This window comes from Buteo buteo, chromosome 13 (assembly GCF_964188355.1).
Source record: "Buteo buteo chromosome 13, bButBut1.hap1.1, whole genome shotgun sequence".
NCBI lineage: Eukaryota > Metazoa > Chordata > Aves > Accipitriformes > Accipitridae > Buteo > Buteo buteo.
The window spans coordinates 867571-887807 of NC_134183.1; the positions used below are offsets into that span (position 1 = coordinate 867571).

General features: G+C 66.4%; 3 protein-coding genes across 4 annotated transcripts; 2 read left to right on the plus strand and 1 right to left on the minus strand.

Annotated features, from left to right (window-relative positions):
• Positions 1–2089: 2089 nt before the first annotated feature.
• Positions 2090–6759, minus strand: CANT1 (calcium activated nucleotidase 1). Its single transcript, XM_075043830.1, has 4 exons — positions 6633–6759; positions 4263–4902; positions 3797–4000; positions 2090–3349 (listed from the first exon to the last, which is right to left on the minus strand). The coding sequence occupies exons 2-4, from the start codon at positions 4879–4881 to the stop codon at positions 2979–2981; spliced, it is 1194 nt and encodes a 397-aa protein (XP_074899931.1). The 5' UTR covers positions 4882–4902; positions 6633–6759; the 3' UTR covers positions 2090–2978.
• A 907-nt stretch (positions 6760–7666) lies between these two features.
• C1QTNF1 (C1q and TNF related 1) lies at positions 7667–13495 on the plus strand. Its single transcript, XM_075044132.1, has 5 exons — positions 7667–7738; positions 10629–10767; positions 11183–11339; positions 11453–11598; positions 12048–13495. Exons 3-5 carry the CDS (start codon positions 11197–11199, stop codon positions 12596–12598), a joined length of 840 nt encoding a protein of 279 aa, XP_074900233.1. The 5' UTR covers positions 7667–7738; positions 10629–10767; positions 11183–11196; the 3' UTR covers positions 12599–13495.
• A 1486-nt stretch (positions 13496–14981) lies between these two features.
• ENGASE (endo-beta-N-acetylglucosaminidase) lies at positions 14982–19519 on the plus strand. Of its 2 annotated transcripts, XM_075044126.1 has the most exons (14): positions 14983–15193; positions 15377–15453; positions 15588–15789; positions 16096–16244; positions 16336–16493; positions 16605–16753; positions 16936–17101; positions 17449–17552; positions 17776–17884; positions 17994–18166; positions 18396–18550; positions 18657–18759; positions 18853–18967; positions 19099–19519. In XM_075044126.1, exons 1-14 carry the CDS (start codon positions 15084–15086, stop codon positions 19489–19491), a joined length of 2163 nt encoding a protein of 720 aa, XP_074900227.1. In that variant the 5' UTR covers positions 14983–15083; the 3' UTR covers positions 19492–19519. The 2 variants fall into 2 exon arrangements, with proteins under 2 accessions (XP_074900228.1, XP_074900227.1); XM_075044127.1 differs by lacking the exons at positions 17449–17552; positions 17776–17884 and having other exon boundaries at positions 14982–15193.
• Positions 19520–20237: the final 718 nt, after the last annotated feature.

The window sequence follows — 20237 nt, forward strand, 5'->3', positions numbered from 1 at the left end:
CAGTCGTGTTTGTGGTGAGGCAGGGGCTGACGGTCCTGCTGCCCACACCGCACTACTGCCCCGGGCCCTGGCAGCCTCCCAGGCCCCTGATATCCTGCCTGCACAAGGAGGGGGGAGATGGGGTCCAGCCAAATCACTAGGAAAAGGGCCGGCGTGGGCAGGCAGGGCAGCCGGTGGGATGGTCTGGAGGCACAGGGGGCCATGGTACAGGGAGGCCCCCCTTCCCAGCGGGGTGCAGAGCTCCCTGCCTGGCTAAGCCCAGGGGACAAGAAGGGGCCACACAGCAAGGACAGCCACCGGGACAGCCCTGGGGCCAAAACAGGTGCTGTGGAGCCACCGGCCCGAGGCCAGGAGGGCGAGCGAGGCCAGGAGAGGCTGTGCCAAGTGAAGCATAGGCGAAGGCAGAGTGGCCGACGTGGCCCATGCCAGCTGACACCCAGCGTGGGCTGGGGACGCACCCTGGGTGCACTGGGCCGGGCGCTGCACGGCCCCAGAGGCCACGTGCCCTGGCGAGGCCAGCTCTGCCCACGGCGCTGGGGATGGGTCCGTGCCTGGGGCAGAGCTGCCCCGCAGAGGAGATGAGCGTGTCCGCTCGCAGCCCAGCGCCGGCGTGAGTCATTGTCTGGGCTAAACGAAAACACGTGTCCAGCCTCGTACGCGCTCCTCACTCGGCTTGCAGAGGTGCCTGACACTGTAAACAGGGGCGGGGGGGGCCAGCCTGGCTGGGCTCTCGGGAGGGCCTCCATCCCCACCAGCTCTCTGCACCAAGGGTGCTCCCACCCAACCACAGCCCGCCACTGCATCAACAGGCCCCCTCCTCCCCCAAGCACAACTGGTCCCCAAAGTGGGGCAGCTGGGAGGCACAGGGGACCCAAGCCCCCACCCTGGACCGCAGCAGCCGGTCCCAGCTCTCTGATGCCCTGCCTGCTGGCAGAGCTGCCCGAGGGGAAGGGTGTTAACAGGGACCCCCAGCCGAAGGGAGACACCCAGACGGCCCAAACATGTTTTGGTGTCAGCTGGGGGCTTCTGCCTGGAGCTACAAGGCAGCCACTTATCAAGCTGCACTTCTGCCTGCTCCCACCCGCACCGGGTCCCTCTGACAGCAGCTCTGCTGGCAGCATTCCCGCAGGCACCCGGGGCTGCCGCAAGGTCACCCTGACATCGCATTGGATGCATTCCTGGGGGACCCTGGACCACAGCCCAGCTCCAGGGGGAAGGAGATCCCACTCCTGCAGCCAGGGTTGCGGAAGGTCCTGGCACCGCCATCGCATCGTCTCCCGCCAGCTGCCCTGTGCCTGCAGCTCTCCCCTGCCAAACTGGGGTGCACCGCAGAGCTAAACACTGGCCCCAGTGCCTCGCTGGTGGCTGGCGTGAAGCTGTGCTGCCCTGCGAACTGGGACAGGGGCTCAGCTGAGCCAGGGGAGCGCAGGCCAGGCCAGGAGCTGCAATTCTTGCAGTTAGCGGGGTGGGGAGGAGGCCCCGGGGGCCTGCAGATGCCCATGTTTCGCACTTTTGGATCCTGAGACCTGTGCAAGTTCCTCCTGGGGGGCCGCAGGCTGCTGCTGCGATTTCACAACACCACTGGCGAGCTCGGGAAGGGCTCCCTGGCCAGAAAAGCCTGGGGCTGCTGCGAACACTTCCCAGCTGCTTCCGGCCTTGGGAAGCCAAGCTGGTGCTTCTGGCTCTCCCTCCTGTGCCGAGTACGGCAGCCCTCGGAGCAGGCGTGGGCCGCCAGCTCCCGGCGGCTTCTGTCCAGGTCCCGGCTCTTCCTGGAGCTGACAGCTCTGGGTCTAGAGGCACCGCCAGGGCCTGAGCCGGGCACAGCCAGAGCTGGGAGAAGATACGTGGCCAGCAAGCCATGTACCTCCTAGACCTGCAGCTGGGAATGGTGTGGGGCCGAGCACAGGGATGTGCCCACTTTACACCCGGCCACAGCTGTTGACCCCATCAGTCACTTGGGGCCACACTCACTTCCCCCAGTCCTGCCAGCAGAGCCGCTGTGCCGGTACAGCAGCGCCAGGAGTGGCCCTGGCTGCCGGTGCTTGAGGCCACTAAAAGCCTCTTCTCTGGTGCTACTGGAAGTGCAGGTAATGCTGCGTCCCCCTCGGTGACCGGGGCAGAGGGACACCGCCACAGTCCCCTCCCACGTGAGACTTTCCCCAGTGCTCAGGGCTGTTCATCACCCCAGCCGCCCACTCACCCAGCTTACGGGAAAAGGGAAGGAAGACCAGCTTCTGGGGAAAAAGTGTGATGAAATCCTCCATGGCTATGACATTGTAGACAGCTCTCGCCTGCCCCGGCTGTGACGCCCTGCCGTGGCCCCATCACCCCTAGTCACCCTGACCTCAGGATGATCAGGAACGGGGCAGGATCCTGCCAGTCGTGCCCTCAAGGATGCTCCTCCCCATAGGGATGATTTTCCCCACGTCTCCGGTACATTCCCAGTCAGGTGCTGAGGACATGGATCAGAGGTTCTCCTGCAGGGTGGCCCCAGGACAGGCCCACTGCTCCAGCTGGACACCCGCTCCTCCACCCAGGGAGCACCGCAGCATGGCGGGACACAAGGGAGAGCACGGGCTTAGGCTCCTCCTCGGCTGCAAAACCGGAGCCCAGATGTCACCAGAACCACTGACTTGCCACAGAGGGTTTCTGTCGCAATTAAGGGCTGGACGCTAATGGCTGCAGTGCGGGGCCTGCCCGGGGAACCGGCGCAAGGGGACTTCACCATCTGTCTCCTGGGCTGGGGCTTGCAGCACCCTGTGGTGGCAGTCCCTTGCCACCAGGTGCCACTGCCGAAACACTCGCACCACGCCTGCTGCAGCAGAGCCAACACTTTACAGGAGACGCCAAGGCCAACTACAGAGCTGGGAGCGCTGCCCAGCATCCCTCGGCAGAGCGCCCGGCTAGGAGCATGCTGGCAGGGCCTGCCCCAGCACCCCTCGGCCTCCCTCACCCCTCCAGTCCAGTGCAAAAGTCGGTTAAATAAACTCAATGCCCTCGTATTTCACGCTCCCAATCCTGGTCTCTGGCAGGAGGAAGCGCCCATCCAGCGTGAAGGCCATGATGTAGCTGGCGATCTTGCCGTTGTCCTCTTCTGATTTCAGCGCCACGATGATCTGGTCGTCTGTGTCCGGGATGAACTTGAAGGAGGAGAAGCCGTGGGTGGGGACCACTTCGCCCACACGTCCCACCGTCACGTCCCCGAAGTCCTGGGTGGAGCTCAGCAGCAGGTTGGTGCCTCGCCGCTCATCCGCCTTCTCGTTGTATCGCTCGTGGCTGGCGCGGCGCGGCAGGAAGAACCAGCGCTGCAGGGTGTCGCTCCAGGAGGCTGACTCATGGATCAGGTAACCTGCAGCAGGGAGCAGTGTCTGACAGCACGGGGCAAATGGGACACCTGCCAGGCTGGGGCAGGACTTTTCCCCGTTCCAAAAGGCACCGCAGCTGGGGAGGTCGCAGCCCCGTGCAGGCAACCACTACTGCGAACGTTTCTGCCTCCTCCTGCCCCACTGTCTGTGCAGCAGCTCCCCCAGTCCCCCCCAGAGCCGGGCAGGGGCACCCTGGCACGACCTCCTCTGCCCACTGGCTAAGCCACCCTCGAGCTGCTCATGGCCCAGAAAGGGGAGAAAACTGGCCAGGGCAGGCTATGGCCTCTCTGCCAGGACAGGGGGAGGTCTGTGGCCTCCAGCATCCTTTAAATCTCACACCAGTCCCAGTATCTATGGGTAGGGAGACCTCAGCCCCAGAGCCCACAGAAGGTATGGGACATAGGGTGGCAGGAGGAAGCCTCGATCAGTACCTGGGGGTCGGATCCCCGCTGCAGCCCTCAGCGCGTTGTAGTTCGCCACCCAGTTCTCATGGCCGACGTCACCCTTGTAGCCAATGACCTTCACCCACTCGGGATTCTCGTTCACCACCTCCCCCGTCGTTGTCGTCCACTCCTTGCCCAGTCCCCCCACATAGAGGTGCTCGTCCTTTACCGCCAGCCACTCTGCCTTGAAGCCTGCAGTGGAGAGAGCGGCATGAGCTGGGGCTTGGCCAGGACACAGACATCACACCAGTTCCCACTCCCCTGACCGCCACACCAGACGGCCCAGTGCTGGGCACAGCCTTCCCCCATGCAGCCAGCCAGTCCCTGGGCAGGAATTGCCCCAGGCCCAGCTGGGCTTACAGGGTCACAGAAAAGGTGCACCCCAGCCCAGCAAACCACAAAAAGCCAAAGGCTTCACTGCTCTGCATCTGCGGGGTGGGACGGGGGAGCTCACCTTTACCCACTGTGCCGTCCCCATCCGGGAGGATCACCCAGGGCACCACCTTGTTGCCCTCAATCTGGTAGACCACTCCTGTCCGGTCGTCCACAGCGTACAGCTTCCCGTTGAAGACGACCAGCTCAGAGAGCTCCATGCCCCTGCCCTTCTCAGCCAGGTGGGACTGCAGCACGCTCTCATCTTTGTCCCACTCCACCGTCACGCTGTCCCCGCTGTCCGACAGCACGAGGTAGCCCTTCTTCAGGTAACTGAACCAGGTGTGCTCCTCAGAGCCCCGGGACTGTGTATCCAGGTCCGCAATGACTCCAATGCGGTAGCGCACACCCTCAGGGTTTCTCTGAGGTGGGGACAGTGGGTAGGTGTCATTGTAGCGGTCCCCTGCCTGCAGGCTGAGCTGCCAGTTACGAGGATTGGGAGGGATGGGCCGTGCCGGGGAGGACCGGTGCAGGCAGAAAAGCAGCAGCACAAACCCCACGCAGGCTGACGACAGCACGATGGCCTTCCAGCGCAGTCGGAAGCGGGGGTCAGCACCCTTGGTCATGGACGCGAGGACAGGCAGGCCACCCACGCTGATCCGGAGGGGGCTCATAGACTCATGGCAGGGCGGGACGGGCATCAGACTGGGGGCGAGGAGAACCTGGTGGCAAAGAGGGGAGGAACGGGTCAGAGAGCTGGAGCCTGGCGCTGCACTGAGCTTGGGGGGCAGCAGGGCACAGATACGAGGTACAGACGAGGGGACCCATTCCCTCTCCTGCAGCAGGAGAAGGTGCTGCCATCTTGTGCAGGGAAGAGCCAGCAGGCCAAGGGGGCTGCTTTGCTGCTGGAGCAACTCTCAGCCCCTTCTGAACCCCACTCTGTACTCCCAGACCAGAACAAGCCCTGGTGTGTTGGCAGGCATGCACAACCTGCTCAGCACCTCTACCTGCCCCAGGGTCCGCAGCAGCCCAGGCAGGGAGTTGAGGCACCCTGGCCCGGGCTGAGCCCCTGGAACCTATGTCGGGGTGTCCTGCTGAACTGCATCCCCGCACAGGCCCAGGAGGAAGGAGGTTCCCTTCCAGCAGCAAGGACGACCCTTGCTGTCTCTGGAGCAGGGTCCGGCTAGCGAGTGGCATGTCCCCAGGCCCCACAGGGATACCGAGAGACACGTGGCAGCTCCGCCCGAGCAGGATGCCAACGCCTGAGCAGGAAGCGCAGCGCCCGGGTCCAAGGGACAAATACCCTGACCTGCCCAGCCTTAAAGTCGCAGCAGCCCCCCCCACCCCTGCCAGGCCTGCCCACGGTCATAGCATCTCCTCTGGGCAGGGCTTGCAGGTGGGTACCTTCAGCCCACCGCGGGCTGTGCCCACCCGCAGTGCCAGGGCACCAGCAGTGCCTCTCCCTGCCACCTCCCTCCATGCAGCGCAGAGGAGGCTGCAGCTCCCTGCGCTCCTGCAGGCGGGCGCTCCAGGCGGTGCAGGGCGCAAGCAGCCCCCCGGGACTGGAAGCTTCCCCAACACCACCCGCTCTCACCCCATGCCACGCGGCATGGGGCAAGGACCCCCAGCCCGGGGCAGGGCAGAGGACAGCTGCCAGCCCAGCGCTGTCCCCAAAGGGCCCATCACTGGCCGCGGTGGGGCCCCGGGCCTGGTACTGGGCACGGGCCGTGCTCCCCGCAGGCGGCCGCGCCGCGGGGCTCTCAATGTGCCTTTCAGCAGCCCGAGGTGTGAACAGAGGCTGCATTGAGCGTGGGGGGCCGAGCCCCGGGCAGGTGGGTGTGCTCTGGGACACGGGAGAGCCCGTGAGAGATGGCTGCTCGCCCCGGGGCCCCGCTGTGGCAGGGGATGGACCCCGTGTGGACAGAGCACCCACTCCGTCCTGCCGGGACCCCTGAGCATCGCCCTCGGCAGGGACCCGGGGAGCCCGCTCGGTGCACTGGCCCCCACCGCGGCCGTAGGGAGCCCAGCGCCTGCCCCGAGCACCGCCACGGGACCCCCGGCCCCCTCGGGCGTCGTCACGGGACCCCAACCACCCCGAGCATGGACACGGGGGGAACTACCCCCCCTGGGCACGGTCACGGGGGCCCCCCCCGGCCATGGACACGGGGACCTCCTCGGCTCCGCCGGGCCCGCCCTTGAGGACCCCCAAGCCCCCTCCCCGAGCGAGCCGCCGGGAGGGCGGCCTGAGCGGGGCCTTGAGGGCCTCCGCGCCGCCGGCACCCTCCGCCCCGGGGCACAGCCCCGGGGACCCCGATGCTCCCGCCCGAGCAGGGTGCTCGGGGCCCGCGGTGCTCCCGCCCCAGCCCGGCGGGGACCCCCGTGGTGCAGGCCCGGCCCGGCTTTAGGGCCGCAGGGCGCGCCCCTCGCCCCCCGCCCCGCTGTCCCCGCTCACCGCGGCGCCGCCCGAGCGCAGCCGCCCGCCTCCCCCGCCGCCGCCGCGCGCAGCCGCCGCCGCCTACAGCTCCCGGCAGGCCCCGCGCACCGCCACGGCAGCCGGCAGCGGCCAAACGGCCGCGGCGGGAACTACAACTCCCAGCAGCCCCCGCGCGCCGCCGCCCCTATTGCACACCCTGCCCAGCCGCGCCGCGGGGGATGCTGGGAGCTGCAGTCCGCCCCGCGGCCTGCTCCGCCCCCGAACCGGGCCCGGCCAGCCCGGACAGGAGCCGACCCCCTACCCCCCCCTCCCCAACCCACGCACGGGCGGTTGGAACCCAGCGACGGGGAGCCGCACTGCGGGGGAAGGAGGCGGCCCTGCCCCCGGGGTGGGCCCAGCCCCCCGGGTGGGCCCAGCCCGGCTGTCCGGTGGGCACGACCCCGGTGCAGCCCCCGGTGCAGACTGGCCCCTGCCCACTGCTTCTTCTACCGCGCCAGCGCTGGCCCAGACGCGCCCCGTGTCCCCCCGGCACTTGGGGTGCGGGGAGCGGGGACAGATCCTGCCCAGCGCCGTGGGACACCCGTGCGTGTCTGGCTGCCAGCAGCCGCCCGTGAAAGGCCCGTCCCCGGTCGGGGCTGGGCAGGCTCCGGTGCCCCCCCGGGGCTGGGGAACGGCCGGCGGGTCTCCCGGTGTGGGGCAGGGTCCTGCCCCAGGGCACTGCTGCAGCTGCCGGGCTCCCAGCCCCCCCTACACCGACACCAGTGAAGCCCCTGGCACGTGCCGCCCCCGTTCCCTGACCTCGGGCCAGCGACGGTCGTGGCCGTGGGCCCGGTGCTGGCAGGCGCAGGGAGCACACATGGTTAACGCCGGCCGCCCGCGCTGCCGGGCTCACATCTGGCAGTGGGAGGGCTGCGCGCCTCGTCCCGCTCCTCCGCTGCCTCCTTTACTTTCTAGAAAGTGCATTTCCGCCCAGGCCGAGGGAGAAGAGGCAGCCGGAGCGGGAGGCAGCAGCCGATCCGTCCCGGGCAGGCTCTGCCCCGCGCCCAGAGGCTGGCAGGGCGGCACTGGGGGGATGCTCTAGGGAAGGAAAGGCAGCGCCAGGAGGGAACGGCCCTGCCCCAGAGGTAGGTGGGGGGCAGGTTTTGGCGGGGGGGGGGGGGGCTGCAGGCTTGGGAACCGGCACCCCAGCACTGCACCTTGTTGCATACCTATCTGTGAGTGCTGTCGGCGACAGGCGCTGCGGCATCAGTGTGGATTCACCCAGGAGGCAGCTCTGCCTTGCCAGGCACACGGGTGCCCTGGGGCACATCCAGTAAGGGGGACTGGTGTGTCCCCCCCCCCCCTACTCCAGCCAGTTGAGTGAGGCCCCTGCCCTATCCGAAAATGGGGCGGTGGGGCGCGCAGGGCTGAACCTCACAGCCCGACTCGCAGCAGCTCTGGGAGGACAGTCCCTGGGAGAGGGTTACTGCTGGAGCCTGCAGCGCTGGCTTGACCCTGCACAGATCCGCTGCGAGTCCCCCAGCCCTGCCTCAGCCGTGTGCCCCAAAAGCCAGTCCCCACGAGCATGTCAAACCCAGGGCTGGGCCACCCCTGGGCATGTCTGGGGGGGGGCGGGGAACGGGACGGGACACGGTGTCTGCTAGAGTCCCCAGTTCAACGTCTGGCTGGTGCTGCTGGGTGCCGTGGGAGCTGGAGGGCTGCAACCACCCTGCTGGTCCTTTACCACAGCTGCCCTGTGCAGCTCCCACCCTGCTGCCCACAGGGTCTGCACTGCTCCAGGGGCGTAAACGGCTCTGCAGCCATTCCAGCTGCTGCAGCAAAAAGTGGGGAGAGCCATCCCACCAGCACAACCCCAGAGGCATCCCGGCTCTGGCTGCTGCAGCTCAGGGAGAGCTACATCCACCCCCCTGAGCAGGGAGGGTGAGGAGGGTGTGCAGGTCCTGCTGCCTCCACACAGCCCCCGCCGCTCTGAGGCCCCTCCTCCCTCTCCCAGGGTTTGCTCTTGTTTCATCCTGGTCTTCATTGCTGCCTGGAATGTATTTCAGGATGTTTTGACTTGCAGTCCCAAGGCTTTAGCAGCCACTGAATTTAAATCTCCAAACTGCTCCTGGAGATTATCCAACCCTAACAGGAAAAACAGCGTCCCTTCAGCGGGACGGTATATGCCCATGCGTACGCGGGCACTTCCCGCCCAGCGTGCCTGCAGGGTGCAGGGGGAAACACACACTCAGGGGCCCCGGCGAGCCCTGCACGCTACTGGTGGGTGCACCATGCTGCCAATGGCGCTGAGCATGCACAGCGTGCTCGCCTCCATTTCCAGCCCTATGACAGCCTGGGAAGCATGCTGCCTTTCTCAGTCAGAATTTCCTGGTGAAGGATTTCTTCTCCTCATGGAGCAGTCCCCTGTGAAGCTGCTTTTTCCCCAGGGTTGAGCCTGCTTCAGGTCCCAGGAGAACATCTGGTTTGATGGTCCCAGAGCTGAAGGAAAACCACGGGCTTCCCGAAACCCTGGTGGGCTGCATGCCACGCTCACTGGCATGTGGCTGGCACAGCTGGAGGCCAAACAGGGTGCAGAGAGCCAGGGCCAAGGCTGCCCTAGATGAAATCTGCTCACAAGCCCCTGACTGGCCTCCTCTGTGCTTCTATCCATGGATCTGCTTTTCCCCTGCCCGCAGAGCTGAGCATGGGCAGGCACCAGGCCAGGGTGCAGGCAGGGAGGATGCGGCGCCAGGCTGCCCGCATGCGGTGCCCACAGCCCTGCCTCTCCCCATACCCAGCAGCACCAGTGGGACATGGACCGACATAATGGGGTGAGAGGCAGGGGGGACAGAGACAGGGGTACCTAGGCACCCAGGAAGCACGTGAGGGGACAGACCCTTTACGGAGGGTGTGAGCAGCGGGAAAGCCCTTGGGAGCCTTTCCCCATTCCTCCGCCCCTTCCTGGCCCCAGCAAAGGTGACTCATAAGCCAGGCATCCACCCTGGCCTCGAACACCCTCTGCACCCGCTGCCGGAGCACGGCCACCCGGTCCCTGGACCCCACCAGCCCCCATGCTCGGGGGACAACGGTAATAGCCTGCCCACAGGCTGGCCCAGCCTGGCAATCACTGATTGGGGACCCAGTGCTCAGAGAGCAGACATTCACCAAAACAACAGGATTCGGCCCCAAAATACTTCCTCATGGTCTGGCCCACCTCCAGGACGCAGGGCTGTGCAGGGCCCTTTGCGCCTTGGGCAGGCGCTCTGGGATCCTGGGAAAGGATCCCATCCATCCTGTGGAGCATGGCCAGTCAGTGCAGGGGGGGGACAGTGTCTGGGGAGGGGAGAAAGGCGGAGACCATACCCCTTCGGGAAGGCACCTGACAGAAACAAGAGCCTGGCATACAGCCTTCCCCAGCGCTGCAAGGCCCCAGCATGGCAGGGTGTGGGACCAGGCAGCCCACACCTGCAGCCCTGTGCCTGTCCAGCTGTGGCCCAGCACCGCCTCGGACCCTGCTGCTGCGGGATGCCAAACGGCTGGGCAGTGCTGCACACATGTTTGACCATGGCTGTCCTGGTGCCTTCGGGGCAAGGTGCTGTGGGCCCAGCCCCATGCCTCAAGCGGACACAGCTGTGATAAGGCAGGGAAGGGCAGCGGAGCTGCCCAGGTTGTGCCATGGTGCCACCAGCTACTGCAAATATTAGCTTTGGCCACACGCAGGGTGTGGGTTCCCGGGAAGGTTTCTCCCTATGGCAGCTAGCTCGCAGCTGGGGCTGCCAGCCCGCACCCATGTCTCCAGAGAAGTGGGTCTTGTCTCCTTGCAAACTCTCAGACTGAAGGCTGGCAGCTCCTGGGGCACAGGAGCCCCTTTCACAGGGTCTGGGCAGCCTGTGCTGCAGGCGTCCTTGCACGGTCTGGGGCAGAAGGAGGGAGGCAGACACCCTCCCCAGGCAGGACTGGGGCCTCCCACAACAGACAGGGCTGCACCCCAACATTTGCCCCATGGCATCTGGAGCTGCCTGTAATTTTTTTCAGGTGCTGACACCCCAAGTTGCCACTCTGAGGCATCCATGGGAGGCAGCTGAATCCAGGCTGAGTAGGAGCAGCAGTGCTTCGCCCAGGGCTTGGACAGTCAGCCAGAAGCTGCTGCTCCATTCCACCCTTGGCTTCCCAGGTAATTCCCTCTTCCATGCATGCCAAGGCTCTGGGAGTTGCATAGCCCCAGCTCCCAGCTTGTTGGTGAGCCCGGAGCCCCTCCACTGCCCCAAATGCTGGTGTCCCAGGCTGCTCACTGGAGCATCATCGAGGCACACGGCCCACCTAAAAGCAGCTGTTCAGGTACAGATGGTCCCTGCAGCTGCAAGAGACACACGTACCTATGCTGTGGGCTCTGCTGCAGAAGGGCTGCTGCAAGAGCAGCCTTTTGGGGCTGGAAATACAGCTGTGCCCTGCCTGGGGCTGCATGGTGCACCAGGTCCTGTCCTGGGGACAGCACAGGGCACAGCCAGGCTGGCACAGCCAGGCATCTCTGCAACTCCTGGCTCTGCCAGGCCTTGCTATCCCCCTCAGCCATCCCTGGCATCTCACAGGGCACTGCCACAGCATGGAGGGGCTTTGGGTGCTCCGTGTCCTGCTGCTTTCCTGCCTGCTGCTGCCCTCCCCTGTGGCGAGCCAGACTACCCCCAGCCCTGACCGGCGTTTGCAGACAGACCCCGAGGAGGCACCATCCCAGCACCATGCTGCCAGGTGAGGGGACCCCTGGGCCAGGGTGTTTTGCAGCCAGGGCAGTCCTGGCACCGCAAAGGGCCCTGGCCCCCACCCGTAGCTCCCTGTTGTGCTTTGCTTTCTGCCCTCCCCAGGGCCATACGGGAGCAGAAAGCCAGCAGTGCCCAGGAGGGGCTGCCCCCGCGGCCCCGCTGTGTTCGCTGCTGCGAACCACCCGACCAGCGCTTCTCCTACCCCCAGTACCAGCCCCTGCCTCAAATCAACATGACCATCCTGAAAGGTGAGGGCTGGCAGGATCCCGTGCTGCGGCACTGCCCGCAGCCAAACCTGCAGCCCGGGTACCCCATGCCGCTGGGCACCACCAGTCTGCCTGGTCTGCCAGCATCACCCCAGGGCCAGTGCAAAGCCAGGCTCCCAGTGCCAGCTCTCTGGGATGCCAGTCTCACGCAAACTGGGAGTGAGAAGCCAGAGCTGGTGCCAGCGGTCCAGCACCCTGCACAGGCAGAGGGGCGGTGGGCAGGAGACATTCCTGGGCATGAGCTGCTTCTCCTCTGGTGGCCTCTGGGCAGCAGCTTTGGAGGCAGAATCAGAGCCCAGGGAGGGGGCAGGGGCTGGGGGCATTCCCTGTTGTCTCCATCCCTTTCTGTCAGGCAAAGGGGCTTCCAGGGCACTGGATTTAGAGGTGGCACCTGCCCCTGACAGCACAACTGTCCCTCCTGCTTTGCCCAGGTGAGAAGGGGGACCGTGGCGAGCGAGGCATGCAGGGCAAGTTTGGCAAGACAGGGGTGGCCGGCAGCAGGGGCCATGCAGGGCCCAAGGGACAGAAGGGCAGCGTGGGCGCCCCGGGGGAGCGCTGCAAAAGCCACTATGCTGCCTTCTCGGTGGGCCGCAAGAAACCCTTGCACAGCAACGACTACTACCAGACACTCATCTTTGACACGGAGTTTGTCAACCTCTACGACCACTTCAACATGTTCACGGGCAAGTTTTACTGCTATGTCCCCGGGATCTACTACTTCAGCCTCAACGTGCACACCTGGAACCAGAAGGAGACATACCTGCACATCATGCGCAATGGGGTGGAGGTGGTGATCCTCTACGCCCAGGTGAGCGACCGCAGCATCATGCAGAGCCAAAGCGTCATGCTGGAGCTGCAGGAGCAGGATGAGGTCTGGGTGCGGCTCTACAAGGGTGAGCGCGAGAATGCCGTCTTCAGCGATGAGTACGACACTTACATCACCTTCAGTGGCCACCTCATCAAGTACAGCGGGGACCCCTGAGCACCTGGTCCACCCTGCTCCTCCTCCTCCTCCTCCTCCTCCCCTGGGGGAGGTGTCCAAGGAGCCCCTGCCACCCTCTCACCCTGGGCATGTGTCCTGCCATTATTAAGCTGTTAGCCCTTTTACATGCCACTACCCCCAGCAGCTGTGCAAGTGTGTGAATACCCCCACATCCAGCTCCTCGAGGCCAATTGGATTCACCTGGAGGAGTTGAAGCCATTTCCAGCCTCTGCTGCATTTGTAACCTGGGCAGTGGCCACTTACCTGGGGCAAGCAGGGAGCTCATCCCCACCTGTGTCTGCTTCAGAGCTAGGTTTGCTGGGGAACAGGCATTCGTGGCACCAGCTGAACAGGTTTGACTGCCAGTACCCTGGTGTGAGGCAGTGCAGACACATGCACTGTATTCCTCCCTTGCCCCGCTTGCACTGTGCCATGCTCTGCAGCCTCCTTCTCCTGGAAAAGGGCAGATGGTGTTCAGCATCCAGCAGTAAAGGCAATAAAACCACTAAGGGTCCCTCCTCCCTTCTGCAGAGCTGGGTCCCAACGGCATGGATGGTGCAGCATGGTGCTGGGTACCCTCCGGGCTGACACTTTACCCAAATGCTCCCATGGGGAGGCAGATTGCATCAGTTCCCCTCTGCAAGTCCCCATCACAGTTCCCCCCCACTGCAGCCTCTACTCGGTGCCAAAGCTGCCGAGGAGGGGCTGGATCCCCACCGGCAGCCCTGGGTGCAGGGCCTTTGGCCTCAGCTGCTTCCTCTTCAGTTAGATTATCTGCTGGCCAGGCTTCGTATTTTTGTAGATGCAATAGCAGAGTGGGGGCTCAGGGCAGTGTACTGCTACCCGCCCTCTGTACAGCTTATGACCACATTAAACACCCCACAATTTCAACTCCTACTCACACTTCCAGTGCGTCCTCTTGCTTTGTGAGTGCGGGACCCTCAAGCAGCTCAGGGCAGGTTCCCAATCCCAGAGCGCAGGGGCTCCCCGAGAGCCATGGGCTGGCACGGTGCTGCCAAGCTGGTGGTGAAAAGGGAAGGGCAGACCACCCCTGGAGAGCCAGGGGGACCTGAGCCAGGCTCTGCAAGCGCCAGCTGCTCCCTAAGGGCCTCAGAGCTGGGAGCAGTAACAGAGCAGTCAGCCTGCGAGCAGGGCAGGCTTGGGGTGGTGGCTGGGTTTACCAAGAGTCCAGATCAACCGGCACATCCACGGTGATGAGGCAGGTCTGACGTCAAGACGGGAAGCCGGTGGCTGGGGTCTGGATCAGTGAGTCCATAGCCAGGCAGAGCAGAGCTGCAAATGGAGACCAGCATCCTTGCTAATGCAGCAGGGCTGAGCTTAAATAGTGCCCTGGCCCCATGGGGGGGGTGCAGGTGAGGCCAGTCAGGCTGTTTAGGGCTGGTAGTGCCTCCAGGGCCCCAGCACTGCTGTCCCTGGGGGGCTGGCCCCAGGGACCCTGCAGGGGGGATGGAGGCAGCTGCCCTGCCCATGGCCGGCCCAGGGCCCCGTTTCAGCCCCATGGTGGGGGCAAAGCAGCACCCGGCCCCCCGGTTAGCAGGCAGAGCTGGGGCTGCTGGCGCTGCTGGCACATGGCAGGAGGGGAGGGCTGCCTGCTGCGGCGCGGCCGCCGGCCCAGGTACTGGCTCTGTCCCAGTCTGCACAGCAGGGCCTGTTCTGGGACACAGGTCACATCCCAGCACACATGTCCCATCCTGGGACACAGGTCATCCCAGGACACAGGCCATCCCAGGACACGTGGCCCCGTCCCAGGACACGCAGCCCATCTCAGGATACACGTCCCAATCCCAGGACACACATCCCATCCTGGGACACATGTCCCAATCCCAGGACCCACGTCCCAATCCCAGGACACGTATCCCATCTCGGGACATGTGTCCCAATCCCAGGACACACAGCCCATCCCAGGACACAGGGCCCCATCCCAGGACACATGTCCCGATCCCAGGACACACAGCCCATCCCAGGACACACGTCCCATCCCGGGACACATGTCCCAATCCCAGGACCCATGTCCCAATCCCAGGACACATATCCCATCTCGGGACATGTGTCCCAATCCCAGGACACACAGCCCATCCCAGGACACACGTCCCATCCCGGGACACGCAGTCCATCCCAGGACACACGTCCCATCCTGGGACACACGTCCCAATCTCAGGACCCACGTCCCAATCCCAAGACACATGGCCCATCCCGGGACACACGTCCCATCCCGGGACACGCAGTCCCTCCCAGGACGCACGGCCCAGCCCAGGACACACGGGTCCAGGCGGCGCCGAGCGCGGCCGGGGCGGGCCGGGCGCTGGGGGCGGCGCGGAGCCGGGGCCGGGGCCGGGGCCGGGGCCGGGGCCGGGGCCGGGGCCGGGGCGGGCGGAGCTCCGCGGGCCGCGCCTCCGGGAAAGCCGGGCCGGGCCGGGCCGGGCCCGGCGCCGCCGTCAGCGCGGGCAGCGGCGGCGGCAGCGCCATGGCGGAGGCGCAGGAGGGGCCCGGGCGGCGCGGCAAGAGGGCCGGGCCCGGGGCGGAGGAGCCGGCGGAGGCGGAAACGGAGCGGGCCGACCGGCGGCGGCGGCGGAGGTGTGCGGCGGGCCGGGAGCGGGAGCGGGAGCGGGATCCGGGCCGGGAGCGGGAGCGGGAGCGGGATCCGGGCCGGGCTCGGCGGGCGCTGGCCGCGGTGCTGGCCCGGGCCGGCCCGGCGGCGGGTGCCCGGCCAGCACCGAGGCCTGGCCCGGCTCTCACCGCCCCCCCATCCCCGGGCAGCTTCCAGCCGGCGGCGGAGCCCCGGGGAACCACCGTCCTGCACGACACCGTCAGCGCCCGCCCGCAGCCCCTGCCAGGTGAGGCACCGCGGGGAGGGTGCTCGCTGCACCCCTGGGTCCCCGCTGGGCCGGGGCCGGGGCCGGGGCCGGTGCTGAGCCACACGGGCAGCGCTCCCCGCTGACCCCGTCCTCGCCCTCCCCACCTGCCCCAGCGAGGCACTTCGACACCGGGACGACGGAGCCCGTCAGCTTCTTCTTGTCCAGCCTGGAGGAGCTGCTGGCCTGGCAGCCGGACAGCAACGACGACTTCAACGTCTCCGCCGTGCCGCTGGCGCAGCGCCAGCCCTCGCTCCGCAGCAAGAGGCCCCGGACGCTGCTGTGCCATGACATGCGCGGCGGGTACCTGGAGGACAGGTACGTGCTGGGCGGAGGGGAGATGTGGTAGCGGGGCTCAACACCTCAAACCCCAAAACTCTTCCACTTCTTGATTTGTTTCCTGCCGGCTCGGCCACAGGCGGGCAGGGATGGAGGGGTTTGGTTCTTGGCACCAGAGCACGGCAACCTTGCTTGGGCCAGCCCTAGCCAAGGTCCACAGGGGTGGCTCGGTGCCACAGCTCTGCCCAGCTCCTGGGGCATGAGTCAGGGTCCTGCCCAGCCCCGCAGCCGTCTGCTGGTGTCCATCCCGCATTGCCCAACCCTCTTCTCTCTCTGCCGCTGCAGGTTCATCCAGGGCTCAGCTACACGCAACCCCTATGTCTTCTACCACTGGCGGTACATCGACATCTTCGTCTACTTTAGCCACCACACCGTCACCATCCCACCCGTGTGCTGGACCAATGCGGCGCACAGGAATGGCGTCCCTGTGCTGGGTGAGGGCAAGGCCGGCTGCAAGGGGGACCCCCAGGCGCACGCTGGGTTTGCCAGGGTGCACGGCTGATGCTGGTCTCACCACCTCCCCAGGCACATTCATCACTGAGTGGACAGACGGGGAGAAGATGTGTGAGGCATTCCTGGCGGGTGGGGAGGAGGCATACCACGCCGTGAGCGAGCAGCTGGCCCGTATCGCCCAGCACTACCGCTTTGATGGCTGGCTGGTCAACGTGGAGAACACGCTGAGTGTGAGCCGTGGTTGCGCCCTGCCCACCTCCCTGCCTCCTCCCCTGCCCTCGCGCTGCTCCCACACAGGGATCCTCGCCCCGTGCCGACCTGTCCCTGCTCTCTCTTGCCAGGCGGCAGCGGTGAGGAACCTGCCCCCTTTCCTGCGGCACTTGACGGCGCAGGTGCACAGCGCCGTGCCAGGGGGGCTGGTGATCTGGTACGACAGCGTCCTGCAGAATGGCGCGCTGAGATGGCAGAACGAGCTGAACGAGGAGAATAGGTGAGGTCGGGCCCTGCCTCACCACCTTGCCCCGGCAAAACCGGCGCTGGGTGCGGCAGGCACGAGCCCATCCCAAACACAGCACTCGCGGGTGGTCAGGGCATGGCCCACACAGCCCCCGATGGGGTGGTCTGCGGGGACAGCTGCAGCGTCCGCCCTGCCACCCTGACCCTCGTCCCCAGGGTGTTCTTCGACGCCTGCGATGGGCTGTTCACCAACTACAACTGGAAGGAGGAGCACCTGGAGCGCACGCGTGGGCTGGCCGGGCCGCGCCACACTGACGTCTACGTCGGTGTCGACGTCTTTGCCCGCGGGGATGTGATCGGTGGTGGCTTCGACACTGACAAGGTGGGTGCACCAGGGCCAGGCCAGAGCGGGACCCTGGGCCTCTTGCTGTGGAGCACAGGGCTCTGAGCTCCCGCCGATAGCTGTGCCGTGCCACGCCGGGCTGCTAACCCAGGGACGCAGCAGTGAGGAATGGGGGAACCCGGAGCTGCTGGGTTGCCAGCCATGCATGGAGAGGCAGCTGGGGGATCCCAGTGCTGCAGTCCCTGGAGAAGGAGGTGCCGCAGCACATCCCCATGGCATTGTCCTGCTCCATCACGGGGCCGGTGGGGCCTGGGGAAGTGGGGACAGGACAGGTGACAAGGTGACCTCCTGGCCTGGCCTGTGCTGCTCACCGCTCGTCTCTGCAGTCCCTGCGCCTGATCCGCCAGCACGACCTCTCCGCAGCCATCTTCGCTCCCGGCTGGGTCTACGAGCACCTGGGGGCAGAAAACTTCCTGCACAATGAGAACAAGTGAGGGCGGCTTAGTGGGGCAGGGGCCGTGGGGGTAGACAGGGCTGGGAGCACCCCGGGGCCGGGAGGGCTGCCGGGCGGTGGGACAGGGCTGCCGGGAGGCCATGGCTGCCAGACAGGACCAGCTGGCACCGCTCTGCCCCAGCTGAGGTGATGCCGGCGGCCGTGCTGGGGCAGCGGCAGTAGCAGGGGTCTCTGCTCGGACACCTGCCTTTTCCTCCAGGTTCTGGAGCTTGCTGGCCGAGTACCTGCCCACGCACAGCATCTGCACGCTGCCCCTCGCCACCTCTTTCAGCCTGGGCATGGGGACCAGCAGGTTCCTGGCTGGGAAGGTGGGTGTGGGGTGACGGCTCAGCTTGGCTCTGGCTGGGCAGGGGTGGGCTAGGCAGGGGGGTCCCTGCTCCCGGCTTCCCGCCTGGCTCAGCTTGCCCTGTCCTGCAGGAAGAAGAGGCTGGGCCCTGGTATGACCTCAGCGCGCAGGAGATCCAGCCCCTCTACATGGAGCACGAGGGCAGGCTGAGCACCAGCTGCTGCCTGCAGGACGCCTGGTGCGGGGGCAGCTCCCTGAGGCTGCAGGGGACCATCTCCCCCGGCGAGGAGCGCATGGCCATCCGGTGAGTGGGGGAGTGAAGCCCTCTTGTCTCCCCCTCAGCGCTGGGCTGGCGCCATGCCGGCATGGCATGGCCCACGTGGCCCAGGGAGAGCCGTGTGGCCCCAGGGCCTCGTGGTGAGCGTGCCACGGGGCTCTCTGCCCATACTGCCCAGCAGACCTAACCCGATGCCTCTTCTCTTTCTCTCCCCTCTCTCTCTCTGTCTCTCTCTGGGTGGATCTGGGGTCATCAGCCTTTTCTCTTTGCAGATGCCGGCGCCCCCCAAGCTCTTCCTGACCCTGCTCTACAAGCTGGAGGGGCCGCATGCCGATGAGGTTGCAGTTGCACTGGAGCTCACCACCTGGGACTCGGATACCTGCCACGAGGGCAACGTCACCTCCCTGCCTGGTGAGGACCCTGCCCCCCCCGCCGTGCTCTCTGCTGTCAGCACCCGCTGCGGGGCACGGGACCAGCTCAGCCCCTTGCCCCCCCCCAACCCTGCTCCCTCTGGCAGAGCCCAACGGCCGGCACCACCCCCGGTTCCTCCCGGCACCACCACCCGGCCTCGCCAAGCTTCTTGCCGCCTGTGACCGTGGTTCCCATGGCTGGACCAGCCGGTGAGTGCCCTGCTGTCACCCGGTGCCTGTGGGCAGGCGTGGGCATTCTGGGGCTCCCCCAGCACCATGGCTGCTCTGCTGCTTCGCTCTCAGGTGCTATGAGCTCGACCTGCAGGACTGCAGCCTGCGAGACCTCTCCCTGCTCGTGTCCCACCACCAGCCCAGCCCGCAGGAGACACCCTTCACCTGCCTCCTCGGGGAGGTCCGGGTGAGTGCCCACCGCTGCCGGCTGGAAGCCACCTGCCCCGGTGCTGCCCCACACTGCCCTGTGCCAGGAGGGTGGGTGGGCGCCCGCTGCTCTTGCCCCCGGCCCCAATGGTCCTGCGGTTCCCTCCGCAGGTGCTGGATGCGGCCAGCGTGGCAGCTTCCCCGCCGCAGGTGCAGAGTCTGACGGCCTCGCAGCTCTGGTGGCAGGAGGGCCCCGAGAAGGAGCAGCTCTCGCTCAGCGTCACCCTCCGCTGGACCTTTCCGCCCGGCCAGGCCGGCTGCTTCCGCGTCCTCAGCCAGGGCGCCCGTTGCCGCCAGGGCCAGACGCCGCTGCAGCTGCTGGGGCTGGCGCACGCCTGCCTGTACCGTGCCGTGGGCTTGGTGGTGCCGCGGCCGGCGGCCGGGCAGTCCTGCCGGCTGGAGCTGCTGGTGGAGCCGGTGCTGCGTGACAAGCTGCCCGTAGACCCCGACCGCTGGGGCCGGCTGGTGCTGGTCTATTCCGAGCCGGCCCATGGCACCAGCTGAGACGGGCATTAAAGGCAAGCACGGTGCAGCCTGGCGTCCCTGTTTCCTCTGTGCTGGTGGGTGGGCTCCAGGTGGGGGGCTTAGAGGGTGGAGGCTGCATTTCATCACCCTGGTTCGGTGGGTCCCTCTTCTCCCACCTGTGGCCGGGCTCAGCCCTCACCGTGGGGGCCCACTGGGCTGCCAGGGACCCCTCCAGCTCCTGCAACCCTCGCTGCCTGCAAGCTGTGGGCACCCAAGCTGGGGGTGCCTGCTCTGAGACCCCCCCAGCCCCACATCTGCTCGCCTCCGGGACCAGCCCGGCACGGTTGCGAAGCTGCCAGCACCGGCTCTGCTGCGGCACTCAGCCCTGAAGGAGCAGCCCAGCGCGGGCAGCCGCTGTGCCCGTCCGCCACGGACCCAGCCCGCGCTGCCCTCTCCCCAGGGCTGGCAGGCAGCGGCTGCGCCCATGCTGCCTCCCCTGGATATCTTATGCAGCGAAAGAGAGAAAATTTATAGCAGCAATTATTTTCTCACAGTCTGGTGAGCAAGCAATTAGCAGGCAGGGAGGCAGGCGAGCGCGCCGCGCAGCAGGGTCGCCCAGCCCCAGCTCCCTCTGAGCGCCGGCCCCGGTCCCACAAACAATGCTGGCTCCTGGTCAGGAAAATTAATATGTCAGCAGTTAAGCTGCTGCTCCTCCGGTGGGGGACTCGCTCTGAAATGAATTATCTGACGGTTTGAAAAATGAAGGGCTCAGCACAGCCAGGGGA

Excerpts from the sequence above, each read along its gene's own strand:
- CANT1 (XM_075043830.1), bottom strand. The coding sequence starts at position 4,881 with ATGCCCGTCCCGCCCTGCCATGAGTCTATGAGCCCCCTCCGGATCAGC. Across the intron at positions 4,001-4,262 it reads GGACGGCACAGTGGGTAAAG|GCTTCAAGGCAGAGTGGCTG; the intron begins GTGAGCTCCCCC and ends TCTCCACTGCAG. Across the intron at positions 3,350-3,796 it reads AGCGGGGATCCGACCCCCAG|GTTACCTGATCCATGAGTCA; the intron begins GTACTGATCGAG and ends TCCCTGCTGCAG.
- C1QTNF1 (XM_075044132.1), top strand. The coding sequence starts at position 11,197 with ATGGAGGGGCTTTGGGTGCTCCGTGTCCTGCTGCTTTCCTGCCTGCTG. Across the intron at positions 11,340-11,452 it reads TCCCAGCACCATGCTGCCAG|GGCCATACGGGAGCAGAAAG; the intron begins GTGAGGGGACCC and ends TGCCCTCCCCAG. Across the intron at positions 11,599-12,047 it reads CAACATGACCATCCTGAAAG|GTGAGAAGGGGGACCGTGGC; the intron begins GTGAGGGCTGGC and ends TGCTTTGCCCAG.
- ENGASE (XM_075044126.1), top strand. The coding sequence starts at position 15,084 with ATGGCGGAGGCGCAGGAGGGGCCCGGGCGGCGCGGCAAGAGGGCCGGG. Across the intron at positions 15,194-15,376 it reads GACCGGCGGCGGCGGCGGAG|CTTCCAGCCGGCGGCGGAGC; the intron begins GTGTGCGGCGGG and ends ATCCCCGGGCAG. Across the intron at positions 15,454-15,587 it reads CCGCCCGCAGCCCCTGCCAG|CGAGGCACTTCGACACCGGG; the intron begins GTGAGGCACCGC and ends CACCTGCCCCAG.